We start from the raw sequence: 13,537 nt of genomic DNA, 5'->3' as shown, positions 1-13,537 counted from the left end.
CCTGAGCGATGCTCCCCTTTGTCTTTTCCTTGAACCTTCCTACAGGTGGGAGAGATGAACTCCAAAGTTCTGATCATTGCTTAAGTCAGCATCCTACTGATCCCTGTAAACTCCTGGATGTCTATTTATTGTGCATTGAGTTTCCTACCTCCTAAAAATGATGCAGTTATTAAAGAGTAGAATGACAGAGGCCGGGAGCTCTGTCCCCAGAGGATTTCTGATCTCTGATTCCCTCATCAGGAGACATATCCTTGTAGAGCTTTCAAGGGTATAGGCATCCCATGCAATTTGCTTTCTCATTGTACTCACTGTCATTTCCCCTCCCCCCCTGCAGAAGAAAACACATGACATCCATTTCTCTTGCTTTCCGGCAGGGTTTATCGGGCAATGGGACTAATTATGGTTTGTCAGGGGCCCTCATTTTCTTTTCTGCACCTGACATCACCAACGCTCTCAAGGACTGGCAGGATTCTCAAGGGTGTGCAGCGAGGGCAGGGGACTAGGGGAGTTATCCAGGCAAAGGGACCATTGATTTATGGGTCCTGACACTCCCTATAAGGAAGGAGCCAAGGGACGGGTGTCAGGGCAGAGTGGCATGCACACCAGACGGGGCCGCAGCAGAAGAGGCTGTTCAACCGGCAGACGGTTCAATAGACTTCACACCTTCCTCTGCCCACAGTCTCCTAAATCCAGGAGGGGCTTGAAGTGGGAAGGGCAGTGGCACCTTCCATACCGGTAGAGGTCTCTGGTTGCTGGAGCACAACCCATCAGGGGAGGACATATAAGCAGGTGGAGGAGTGTAATTTCCATGTTGCTGCAACTGCTCCATAGGCTCCAGACAATTAGGTGCCTATAGGCCACAGGTGTGTATTTGTGTGTGTATCCAGAGCACTGTGGGAGCTGCTGTAAGTGTTTATCCTGCTAATAAAGAGTTAACTATAAGATGCGCACATTCTTTATCTGGGATGGGCCGTGATGTCAGCTATGGGACAGGTAAAAATGCAGCTTCCTGTTGAAAACAGAATTTGCAGATGCTGCCAACCAGGTGATTGGCAGTGCTTGCAACCCTCCGATCCCTTTCCAACATCATTTGATTTCATAACCTGTGGGCAAAGGATACAGGGTTTGAAGGCACCAGCAAGCAATTGATCAGCAGAATTATGCAACTCCTGTTCTGTCAGGAATGCTCCTTCCCAGAGCAACAGTGGGGCTCCAATGACGAAGGGGGGGGGGGTGGCAGGCAGAAAGATATAGAGGCTTGCCTTCTTCCCATACGGGGGGTGAGGTGAGTCCCTCCCGTCCTGGAATGCGTGTCGTAAACTCCCAAGACAGTGTGAGGCAGGTAGAGGAGCCGCAGGTCTCAGACACATTCTCAGGGGAGGAGTGGCAAACTGGGGAAGCGGCCCCATAGTCTCCTTGTACTAGGAGGAAGGGTAGAGTCCAGGCTTGGCGTCAGGCCAACAGAAGGAGGGGGTAGCCGATGGAGGATATCCTGTTGGTGAAGAGACCACATTTCAATGGGCGCAACTGACGTATCGAGTGTGGAAGACTGAGCTGTGTCCTTGGACTGAAACTATTGTGTGAAGACTAATAAATGTAAAGAGTAATAAAACCGCCAGCCTGCCATCTCTTGGTGTGAGAGCAGGAACTTAAATGCTGACATGTTCCTTTGCTTGCATAGTTTAACTGAGGTGTGAGAGAACCTCAGCCTAGCACTGAAAAGCCCCCTATCACAAGTCAGCCCCAGCCCCGCAGCCCCGGTAGTGGCACTACAAACAAGGCCACACCTGCTGGTTGTAGAGTCAACTCAAGAACAAAAGGTAGCTACAATGACTGCAGTTCACAAACTTTCTAATTCAGTTGTCTCTCATACATTAAGGAGGAGGTTCCCACCCCTTTGGGTTTATAAACATAAAACATGCACTTTTCTGATACCAGTGCAGATGAAGTCCCTCATTATTCCTATTGTTGTTAGAACCATATTTCTGGGGGAAGGGAGAGTTAGAGTTGTGCAGCCTTTGCCAACCTGGTGACCTCTATATGTTGTTGGACTGGAATGCCTGTCATCCCTGACCACCTGCCACACTGTCTAGGGCTGATGGGAACTGTTGTCTAACAACATATAGAAGGCACTACTTTTGCTCTACTATTGTATAGCATCTCTCAGTGGCTGCAGTGGATGCATGTGGTGTCCTTACCTGCCAGTCCATCATAAAATCCCTCCTAGCAGCAATTACTAGAAATAAAAGTAACTGCAGATGAAGCTGAGACCTCTTTCAACCTCCCATCTTTCCAGCTTCCTCCCACTCCTGCCTGAATCCCCTGCTTGCTTGCCACTGTATGACCACAACCAAAATCTTCCCTTCTCCTGATTTCTGCATTACTCTCCTTCCTACCTGCCATCTCCTTTGAGGAAGCATTTTGGTTTGGATTTGCTTACTGCCCTCTCTCCTGCTCTCTTTCTTTCCCACATAGATATCATGTCTCTTTATGCATTGAGGGTATGGATGGGTTAATCTGTTAGCTTTGCTTTCTCTCAGTTTCTCACATTTTCCTAATCTCAAGCTGCACACATTTCCACATCCGTTTACGGGGTCGTTGTTTGTTCTGGCGAAAGTTCCTCAGCATTCCATAGCAAATTTCTCCCAATAAACTTATTCTTGCACACAATTTTGCCTGATATAAAGCATGCTTTTTTATTATTATTCCCGTTGATTTTTGCATCCATATGCACATTTCACCCTAGTTTGTGAATATTACTTGACTGGAGATGTGCATTGCAAAATTCAGAGAAGTCTGAATTTTGTCCGATGGATTTGTATTGGTTCACATTGCTTCAGAAAGTGGAAACTAGGTAAGTTCACCTTTAAATGTGCACTGAATCACATCTCTCCCTCATTATAGGCTGTGTGAGGTAAGAGTGCATTGACTGGTAAGCTGCTACTGCATAGTTCCACTGTAGGCTTGCCTGTGTTTACTTCTGGTTGGGCTGCCCAGAATGCCGAGCAGAAGTCAGTGGCAGCCTAGCTGGTAACCTCATACTTGTGAAATAACAAAAGCCACAGGAAACCTTTGGAGGAGGCCATAGAATCCCGGTTCTCTTGGGTTACTTTGTATAGTATTTTGGAATTTTGAGAGGAGAATCTTAACAACACTCACAATGTACTAGGCAGATTGCATTCTAGTGGTGATTTCCATGAAAAATATCTGATAACATCAAGCTTCTTCTTCTTCTTGTTGTTGTTGTTGTTGTTGTTGTTGTTGTTGTTGTTATATTTATAACCAACCCGTCAACCCAAAGATACCCAGGACAGTAAACAAACAATTCATTAGACTACAACACAACAATATGACATAAAAACCTTGGAACGTTAGTCCTACTCAGAATATAAATGGATATGACTGTCATAGCTGATATATTTCGGTCAGTCTACTCTGGGTATAAGCTAGTTGTATACAACCCGATGATGAGAATTAGTGTTATAAAATAGCAAACCAGCTGTTTTCATGATGACACATTTTTAAAGAAGGTGGTGGAATCTTCCTGTTATGTATGCTAGGAGGTGCTGTATTTGAATGTAATGCTTTTTGAACCCTTGAGCTCCTATGATTTTCATGGTGCATGGGGAATTTCTTATTTTAGTCTTGTCTTGTATAAATAAAAGGACACTTCCTTCTGATATCTTCCTTATATCCCAACACAACACTTCCCATCTCTCCCATTGAGGTGGTCTGATGGAATACCTGTTTTCAGGTGACCCTTCACATTTGTTAAATTGCAGAGTCCACATGAAGTTTCAGCCAACCTCATTCAGAACAAATGATTTTGAAATGACAAATGACATTGCTCAATGAATGTCAGACAACAACTCTGTGGTTGAATTCCTTCGTTTTCTGGTTCTCTCTGGTTCTCTGGAAATTGATGATCAGCTATAAGGGAAAGGAAATCATTCTGAAACCTACAAGTCAAGTTCCTATGGAACCAGTTCACAAAGAAAACCCCATTCAGAATAATATTGCATTTTAGTTTAAGACAGAGTTCAGCTTCTTGTTAATGAGTTTTCTGAAAGCTTCCTTAACATTTTTGTTCCTCAAGCTGTAGATCAGAGGATTGAGCATGGGGATCACTACTGTGTAAAACACAGAAGCCCATTTGTCTTGTTCCAAAGCATAGACAGAAGTGGGCCGGAGATACATGAAAATCACAGTCCCATAAAATAAAGTGACCCCTGTGAAGTGGGACCCACAGGTGGAGAAGGCTTTGAGTCTTCCTGAGGGCATTCTCAGGACGGCTGCTAAAATGAAGATGTAAGAGAGAAGGATGATGGAGAGGGAGCTCATCTCAACAAAGCCAGCAAATGCAAAAAGCAAAATCTCATTAATGTGGGTGTCAGAACAAGCGATTGCCAGCAATGGAGGGACATCACAGAAGAAATGGTTGATGAGGTTGGAACTGCAGAACTGCAGGCTGAAGGTGGCTGATGTGTGTATTATGGCACTAGTTGTGCCAGCAATGTATGACCCAAGTAGGAGCCTGATGCAGAGGGACTTGGACATGGCAGTGGAATAGAGCAATGGGTTGCAGATGGCCACATAGCGGTCATAGGCCATTACTGCTAAAATGTAGCACTCGGCACCCACAAAGGTAGCAAAGAAGTAGAACTGTGCAGTGCATTCAGGGAAGGAGATGATCCTGCTCTCAGATAACAATTCAGACAGCATTCTGGGGGCAATAGCAGATGAGTAGCAGATGTCACAGAAGGACAGGTGCCAGAGGAAGAAGTACATAGGATTGTGAAGGTGGGAATCAAGTGTGATCAAGATGATCATGCCCAGGTTTCCCACGACATTGACCAGATAGATGATCAGGAATACCACAAAGAATAAGACTTTCATACTTGGATCGTTTGAGATGCCCTGGAGAATGAACTCCGTGACGGTGGTACTATTTTCATTCACCATATTTAGGAAAAGATACAGTGGTCTGGAGAAATATAGGAAATGTGGATGGCAGGGTTGTTTAAAATATTAATTAGTCTATGAGATGTCAAAGTTTGCTTGGGTCCCACTTGCTCTGTGAGGCTGATGATGACATAGCTGGGTCTTACCAAGGCTTCTTGTGGAGATTTTAGAAGATCCAGAGTTCCTGAGTGATGCTCCCCTTTGTCTTTTCCTTGAACCTTTCTACGGGTGGGAGAGATGAACTCTGACGTTTTGATCATTGGTTAAGTCAGCATCCTACTGATCCCTGTAAACATCTGAAAGTCTATTTATTGTGCATTGAGTTTCCTACCTCCTAAAAATGATGCAATTATTAAAGAGTATGAATGGCAGAGGCAGGGAGCTCTGTCCCCAGAGGATTTCTGATCTCTGATTCTCTCATCAGGAGACTTATCTTTGTGGAGGTGTCAAGGGTATAGGCATCCCATGCAATTTGCTTTCTCATTGTGTTCCCTGTCAATTCCCCTCCCCTCTTGCAAAAGAAAATACATGGCACCCATTTCTCTTGCTTTCTGGCAGGGTTTCTCGGGCAATGGGGCTAATTATGGTTTGTCAGGGGCCCTCATTTTCCTTCCTGCACCTGATATCACCAACAGTCTCAAGGACTGGCAGGACTCTGAAGAGTGTGCAGCGAAGGCAGGGGCCTAGGGGAGTTACCCAGGCAAGGGGACCATTGATTTATGGGTCCTGACACTGCCTACAAGGCAGGAGCCAGGGGAGAGTCAGGACAGAGTGGGATGGAGGAAGGCACACCAGATGGGGCAGCAGAAGAAGAGGCAGTTCAGCTAACATATGGATCAGTAGACTTTCCACCTTCCCCTGCCTGCTGTCTCCTAGAACCAGGAGGGTCTTGTAGTGGGAAGAGAATCAGCACCTTCTGTGTCGCTAGAAGTCTCAGGTTGCAGGAGCACAACCCATCAGGGGAGGACGTATAAGCTGGTGGAGGCGGGAGTTTCCTTGTTGCTGCAACTGCTCCATAAGTCCCTGACTCATGGGTGCTGGCTCCCTCGGGCCCTGAGAGTCAGTGTGGTGTAGTGGCTAATCTCGTAATCTGGTAGTCTCGTAATCTGGGGACCTGGGTTCGCATCTCCGCTCCTCCACATGCAGCTGCTGGGTGACCTTGGGCTAGTCACACTTCTCTGAAGTCTCTCAGCCCCACTCACCTCACAGAGTGTTTGTTGTGGGGGAGGTAGGGAAAGGAGAATGTTAGCCGCTTTGAGACTCCTTTGGGTAGTGATAAAGCGGGATATCAAATCCAAACTCCTCCTCCTCCTCCTCCTCCTCCTCCTCCTCCTCCTCCTCCTCCTCTTCTTCTCCTCACACACACTCCTGTGGAACAATTGTGTCATGCAATGAATTTTTTTATCTAGAATGGGGATGAGGAACCTGTGGCCCTCTGGATGTTATTGGACTACAACTCCCATCGTCCCTGCACATTGATCATCTTGGCTGGAGTCCAACTACCTCTAGAGGGCCACTGGATGTTGAATTACTGTTTCTTCACACAACAGCACTGATGTAATAGCCACCAACACCCAGAACAAATAAACCTTTGCAATAACAGAGGCCAGTTTTATCATATACTTTCTAATTTATTATCATTGTTTTATGAAACAGGAAACATACGATTTTAAATGAAATTGTTATCTTTATATTTTTTTCCAAATTATATCATAACATCTCAACTAAATAAGTGAGGAGTGAAGTTTGTTATGATCATAGATGTTCTCTATGAGAGCAATATATTGATCTAGGATATACACAAGTGGCTAATATTGCAATCTTATGTAGCATGCCTTATAAGAACTAGGTCTCATTGAGTTAAATGCAGAGATAAGTTCAATAAATATCTTAATGAGAAACTGCCTCTAATTTTTTCTTCCAGAAGCAATATGCAGCCCAAACGCAGCCATCCTTTGAAATTGGCACTTCTCTGAATTTTGTGATGCAGTTCCCCAACTAAATTATGTGTAAAAATGCATTGTATTTGGGGAAATGGGCACTAAAGTGCTGATGAATTTTTGTGAGGACTTAAGTGCAGAACTGGAAAACCAAAAAACTGTGGCACATTTAAAATGATAGATTTATATATTCTTAGTTAAATGAGATGCCCCGGTAAGTGGGCATAGGATGGCCGCCTAGGGTTCAGATACTTTATCAGGGAAAATGATCTAAAATGATTGTTATCTGCAGCAATAGTCAGCCTCAAAATGGGGAGAGGGACAACAGGAAGAATTAGTCCAACATGAATGGGTCTTATGAGTATGAAAAATAGTGTCTCACAAATAATGCATTATACAAATGAGGTTCTGAGGACACATCTACATAAAAACACATGACAAAAGATCTTACTAATGAGTAATAATGCTAAGCTACTAGAAACAAAACTGCATGCTTCCAGTTATATTCATTCATGCTGTCCTCCATTTCATTGCCAGTTTCTTCAGAGCATGTTTTACATCCTTGTTCCTGAGGCTGTAGATGAGGGGATTAAGCATAGGAATCACTACTGTGTAGAAAACAGAGACCACTTTGTCCCTTTCCAAAGCATAGCTGGAGCTGGGCCGTGAGTAGATGAAGAGGATAGAGCCATAGTACAAAGTAACTGCAATCAGATGAGAAGCACATGTGGAGAAGGCTTTCAGTCTCCCTTCAGTGGAGCGGATCCTCAAGATGGCAGCCAGAATGAAGGCATAGGAGGCAAGGATAAGTGCAGAGGGTGTAATTACATTAGAAGCCAAAATGAAGTACAACACGGACTGATAGCTCTTGGGCACGTTGCAGGATAGCTTCACCAATGGAGGTAAGTCACAGAAGAAGTCATCAATGACATTGCCATCACAGAAGCTCAATGTGAAGGTTTCACTAGTGATTAAGGTGGAATTGATGAACCCCCCTAGATATGAGAGGGCCACCAGTGCTGTGCACAGCTTTCTGGACATGGCAGTGGCATACAACAATGGCTTGGCTATGGCCATATAACGGTCATAGGCCATGGCTGCCAGAAGGTAGCACTCGCTATAGGCAAGGGCAGCTGAGAAGAAGAATTGGGAGGCACAGCCACCAAAGGAAATGCTCTTGTCTTCAGAGATGCAGTTCACCAAGATCTTTGGCGTATAGACGGAGGAATACCACAGATCCAGGAAGGAAAGGTTCCCAATGAAGAAATACATGGGTGTATGGAGGTGAGAGCTGCTGCAGATTAGAGCAATTAATGTGATATTCCCTGCCAGACTGGCTATATATATTATTAGAAACAGTAAAAATAAGATCAGCTGCAGTTTAGGGTTTGTTGTGAAACCCAGGAGAATGAAGTCGGTCACTGTGGTGAGATTTCCTTCCTCCATGAAGCTATCTGGGATTAGCTGGTAAGGAAATTGAAGATATACACTGAAGTTCTGGCCTATCAGAATAGCATCAGTTCTCAATGAGCTACATCAGGGATGGAGAGCCTCAAGACCTTATCTATGACACACCCTCTCCATGCTACAGTCCCTCTAGAGATGGGCAAGAAATTCTATTCAGGTCTAATTTGAAGCCAAATCTATCAAATTTGCACTTTCGGAACCACTATGCAAACCGAGACACAGTTATCCTTTGAAATTTTCACTCATCCCAATTTTGCTATGCGGTTTGCCAACCAAACATTATTTACAAAAGTGCATATATTAGGGGAATGTGGATATTTAAAACATGTAATTTAGTGAAAACTGTGTATACAAATGTGTTTATTGGGAGAAACCTAAACTAAAATGCTGATGAATTTTCATGAGGATTTCATTATTATTATTTTGCAACTTGCTGCAAAATGTGAAGAATGGAATTTGAAATGGGGAAAACAGAGAACTGCAATAGACAGATCCATCCATCCCATCTCCCCTCCCTGAGGCTTCTTGAAGACTTTGGCTTGGCTGAAATGAGTCCCTGAACTGTGAAAATGCCTTTTACTTGACTGGATGGATCTCTGTTTCTCACTCTCGCTCTATGTATTTGTGTGCCCAGAAACCTCTCATTTTTCCGCAGGCAGAATGCAGCTTACTGTGCAGAGGTGTCACAGCTGCTGCTTCACCCAGTTTTGCCCTGGCCCCTGTACATCACTGACGTGTGGTCCTTGGATGCTTGCCCTTGAGGAAAGGACACCACTGAGCTGAAAAAAGTCCTCACTTCTGAGCTAAATGGCTTGTAGTGTTCTCAGCATCTGGAAAATAAGAGATCTCTGATCTTAACAAGTAGCAGAGGACAACAGTGGAAAAGGATGCAAGCAATGCTCTTACACACTCCAAATTCTTCCACAACCCTGTTGCCCCATCCAATGTGCTATATAAAGATCCAAATTTCATTTATTGTTAAAAGTTTTGATTTACTTGGTCATGCCCACCATTTTATGGCTGATTGGACATTCTATGGCCTTTTAAATGTGTTTATGGGAGGCGCTATTGGTTTGCTTTTGTTTTATTATCCATTTTGTATTCCCACTTTGCATTTCTTATGTCATAAGCTGCCCTGTGGTGTTCAGATGAAGGGAGGCATACAAAGTTTAATAATAATAATAATAATAATAATAATAATAATAATAATAATAATAATAATTTTCTGCCTCTCCTTTGTAAACTCTGATGTTTAGAATACAGTCATACTTCGGGTTAAATGTGCTTCAGGTTGAGTGTTTTCAGGTTATGCTCCGCGGTGACACAGAAGTAACGGAGCGCGTTACTTCCAGGTTTCGCCACTCGCGCATGCGCAGACGCTCAAAATGACATCACACGCATGCGCAGAAGCGCCGAATCACAACCCGTGCATGCGCAATCGTGGGTTGTGTTCGCTTCAGGATGCGAACAGGGCTCCAGAATGGATCCCGTTCACATCCAGAGGTACCACTGTAAGTGTATTTGGAACATAAATAGAAATCCAGTAGAAAGCAATATGTAAGAGCAGCAACTGAAGCAGAAAGGACAGTTGCTTTCCATTTTAAGTGCTTCATTTCTGCTTAAGAAATATGCTTTCAAAATGGGATTTACACATGAATTTATTTTAATGGGAGTTGTTTTAAAGCCATATTTATTATATTGCATTAATCGTTTTTAATCCAATTTTATTATTTTAAAAAATTACTGACATATACCCAGAGGCATTTCAAGCATGCTTTTAAAAGTGCTGCCATTAATACCAATCTCCATCACAATTATAACCTTGTTTTTAATCTGGGCACCCAAGTCTTTGAAGTGTGTTGCCTTTGATTGCCTTACCTTCTCCAGCCCAGGCAATGAGGCTTGTCATCAATCTTCTCCTCCTTGTTCTTTCCAGAAAACATTTCAAAGACAACAAAACAACAAGGTGCATAACATACGCTTTGAGAATTGATTCTCAGATGTGATTTGCTTGGTCAGTCAACTGATTTCTTCTGCGGGCTTTGTGCTGTACAAGCCAGTATGCAGGGAGGAGTGAAAGAGGGTGTGTCTGTTTCTTATCGTATAGAATCAAATATCTATAGAATCAAATAAGCTGAACCTGTTAGGTGATAAAGCTCTGGAACAAAACTTAGCTCTTAATCTTGATGGCACCCACTAGTCATAGGGCACAATATGATAGTCATGGATGATGCTGATTCCAGAAGAAAATGAGTTTATTCAATCTCTGGGCTGATTTATATAAGTGCTGGAACCAGCAATTCACCCACAACCCATTAGTGGCGCCAGATCAGAAAAGTATTATTTGATATTTAGTCAGAGCATTCTATTGTCTCTGGAGGATATTGTCCCAGTGGCCTCTTTAATGACACAAAACTTCTCATGCTCTGCTGGGATTTGGTTTTATGCCTTTGGAATAACCTAATACCCTAAGCAAATCAAGAGTGTTACTTGTTGAGGAAATAGACTTTGAGAACCCATTCCCCAAATCTCTCTAGTGGCCATTTCTTTCTCTGGATGCCTTCAGGTATATATTTGGAAGAGCTGAAAGAGAACAAGGAGATAGGGAGAGAGGGAACATAATGTAGGGGGAACATCAGGATTATTTAGGGGGAGCAGCAGAATAGCTAGTGCAGACCAGAGGAGATGTTTTTGTTACTTCAGTCATCACCATTGTCTTGTAACTAACTGTAATGATTGGCTGCTTCATAAGATCACACACCTATTTAATTAATTAAAGTAGTTTTTACAAACCTCATTTACTCATTTACTCATTTACAAACCTCCTTTACTCCGATCCGTGCAGTGACTTCCTGATCCGCAGAGCTATTGAGGGTTGGGGCAGGTTACAACCCCCTAGAGTCGAAGGCCGTAAGCCAATTTCCTATGGGTTGCTCTCGCAGATACGCACAAAGCTTAGGTCAATCTGTTGGACAAAGTTTGAGGCCCGCCTCTTTGCCGCAGCATATGCTATCGCCTTTTTTGGCGCCTTGTTTTTTTTTTTTTAATAATATTTTTATTTTTTCCATATAAACACAACACAAGAAACATAAACATACAAAGACAAAAACAGAACAAAAAACATGTATCATTTCATATCCTAATTTCATATACCTTTCTTCCCCGACTTCCTCATGCCTCCCCTTTCTGTATTCCAAATTCTTATCGATTGTTCAGCAAATCTTCCCTTATTTTAATTTAAATTTAGACTATTCTTCCTTATTCTCCTTGTCTTAACCATTGCTAATAGTAACCATTTACTTTCCAGTCCAACATCATTCTAACTTTCATTAACTTTATAATATTTCTTTAAATAGTCCTTGAATTTTTTCCATTCTTCTTGCGCTGCTTCTCTTCCCTGGTTTCGGATTCTGCTCGTCATTTCTGCCAAACCCATGTAGTCTATCACCTTTTTGGCGCCTTGAGAGTTGGGGAAGTCGTAGCCGAGGTTAACGCAAGTGGCTCAATGTGCGGCCTCCTTATGGAGGATGTGCAGTTGTCCGAAGCAAGCATAATGGTGCGGATACGTCAATCCAAAACTGATCAGGCCGGTAGGGGTGCTCTTGTTAAGCTTACAGCTTCAGCCCAGCAGGGTCCATGCCCGGTCAAGGACACTAGACGGTACCTTTACCTCAGACTGGACGGCCCGGGCCCGCTCCTGGTTCACGAGGATGGGTCACCTTTGTTGAGACACCAATTCACAAAGGTACTCCGCAAAGCGATTGATGCCTGTGGTTTAGCTTCCCAGGATTATGCGGTACACTCATTCAGGATTGGCGCCGCCACAACAGCTGCACGCTTGGGGCTGCCGGCGGATAAGATTAAGGAAATGGGCCGGTGGAAATCCGACGCTTATAAAGGTTACATTCGTTAGAATGCGTTCTGCTCCAGTACCTCTACTTACCCGTCTTTTCTTTGCTTTATTCTCAGCCGTTCTCAGGAGGAGTGTCTGGATTTGTGGCCATAGTATAATCCATTGGGCCCGCGTACGGTCGGCTAGCTGCAGCCTCACCCCTAACCTTGGGTTGCCACCTGGAGTGCGAGTTTCCTGGTTTTCGAGACGAGGCATGTGTTGGGAAGAGCTTATGCCATTGCTGAGGGAGAGAGTTGCCGCGTTAGGCCCTCCTGACATCCTTATCCTTCAATTAGGGGAAAATGACCTTGTTAGCAGAAGAAGTGTGGACTTGTCGTGGAACTGTGCTGGTCCAGGGGGGAGGTTACCATGGGGCGAGGTCCAGGACCTGAGTTGAGGGTCGGCAGACAGTCCTCCTCGGGCAAAGCGGGGTCCACAGCGAGAAGCCAGGCAAGGACAGGAACTCTGGGGGAACAGGACTGGATGCTGGCCGAAACAGCTCTTCAACGACGTTGCTCCCGCAACCTCTTCTCTGAGGCCAGGGGCGGTCCCAGCCCCCAGGAGACCCGCCTCTCCTGGCCTTAAGGCGAGCACTCCTCCTGGGAGAAACCAGTTCCCTTCGCCTCTCTGCCCTGAGCCTCTGCAGTTCAGGAGAGGCTGAAGGGTTACTGGACCCAGGGGGAGACTCACCTGTAGGCACTGAGTCCTCAACCACCTCCGGAGCCAGAGTGGACTCACCTGGTGCCTGCTCCTGAGGATCCGGCACAGGTGCAGGCGCTTCAGCATCAAGGCCCTGCCCCAGTTCAGCCGGCCCTGGAGGCGGGGACTCCTGTGCAGGCTGGGATTCCTCTGGTTCAGCCTCTGAATCGGATTCCCAGGCCATCACAGGAACATAAAAAGAGATTTGGACGATATCGCTGCCTTGTGTCCCAGAACAACGGTATTCTGGTCCTCTTTCTTGAAGAGAATTTTTTGGCGCGGTGCGCAGAACTGTATGGCCATTGAAAAAACCAGGAAACTCTTAAATCGTGCAATAGCCCGTTGGGTGCGCTTTATGAATGGCCGAGTCATTTCTCATGACCGTATCCGGATTGGCGACCAGGCCTTGTACCGGAATGATGGGGTTCATGTTTCAGACCAAGGGAATGACATTTGGTTAAATAACATCAGCAGCAGCATCAGGGATTGGTTACAGCTGTGAGGGTATTGGCGGCGAGCCCCTTTTGGGCTCGGGTGGCGGTTAGGCATTGGAATAATGTGTTGTGGTGTTGAAGGG

The 13,537-nt window shown here is 44.7% G+C and overlaps 3 protein-coding genes across 3 annotated transcripts in view; 1 reads left to right on the top strand and 2 right to left on the bottom strand.

Annotated features, from left to right (window-relative positions):
- The window catches only part of LOC310749581 (olfactory receptor 8U3-like), a gene marked incomplete at both ends in the record, with an annotated part of 89,483 nt that overhangs the window by 38,894 nt on the left and 37,052 nt on the right, over positions 1-13,537 (top strand). The window lies entirely within an intron of this gene.
- LOC310742178 (olfactory receptor 5AR1-like) lies at positions 4,024-5,230 on the bottom strand (the record flags this gene model as incomplete). The annotated part of the gene is made up of 1 exon (XM_083571200.1): positions 4,024-5,230. The coding sequence occupies exon 1, from the start codon at positions 4,960-4,962 to the stop codon at positions 4,024-4,026; it is 939 nt and encodes a 312-aa protein (XP_083427326.1). The 5' UTR covers positions 4,963-5,230.
- LOC310744832 (olfactory receptor 9G19-like) lies at positions 7,413-8,348 on the bottom strand (the record flags this gene model as incomplete). Its single annotated transcript, XM_083576565.1, has 1 exon — positions 7,413-8,348. One exon carries the CDS (start codon positions 8,346-8,348, stop codon positions 7,413-7,415), a length of 936 nt encoding a protein of 311 aa, XP_083432691.1.

This window comes from Podarcis filfolensis, assembly GCF_964270895.1.
Source record: "Podarcis filfolensis genome assembly, chromosome: 1".
NCBI lineage: Eukaryota > Metazoa > Chordata > Lepidosauria > Squamata > Lacertidae > Podarcis > Podarcis filfolensis.
This window is presented reverse-complemented; position numbering and strand designations above follow the sequence as displayed.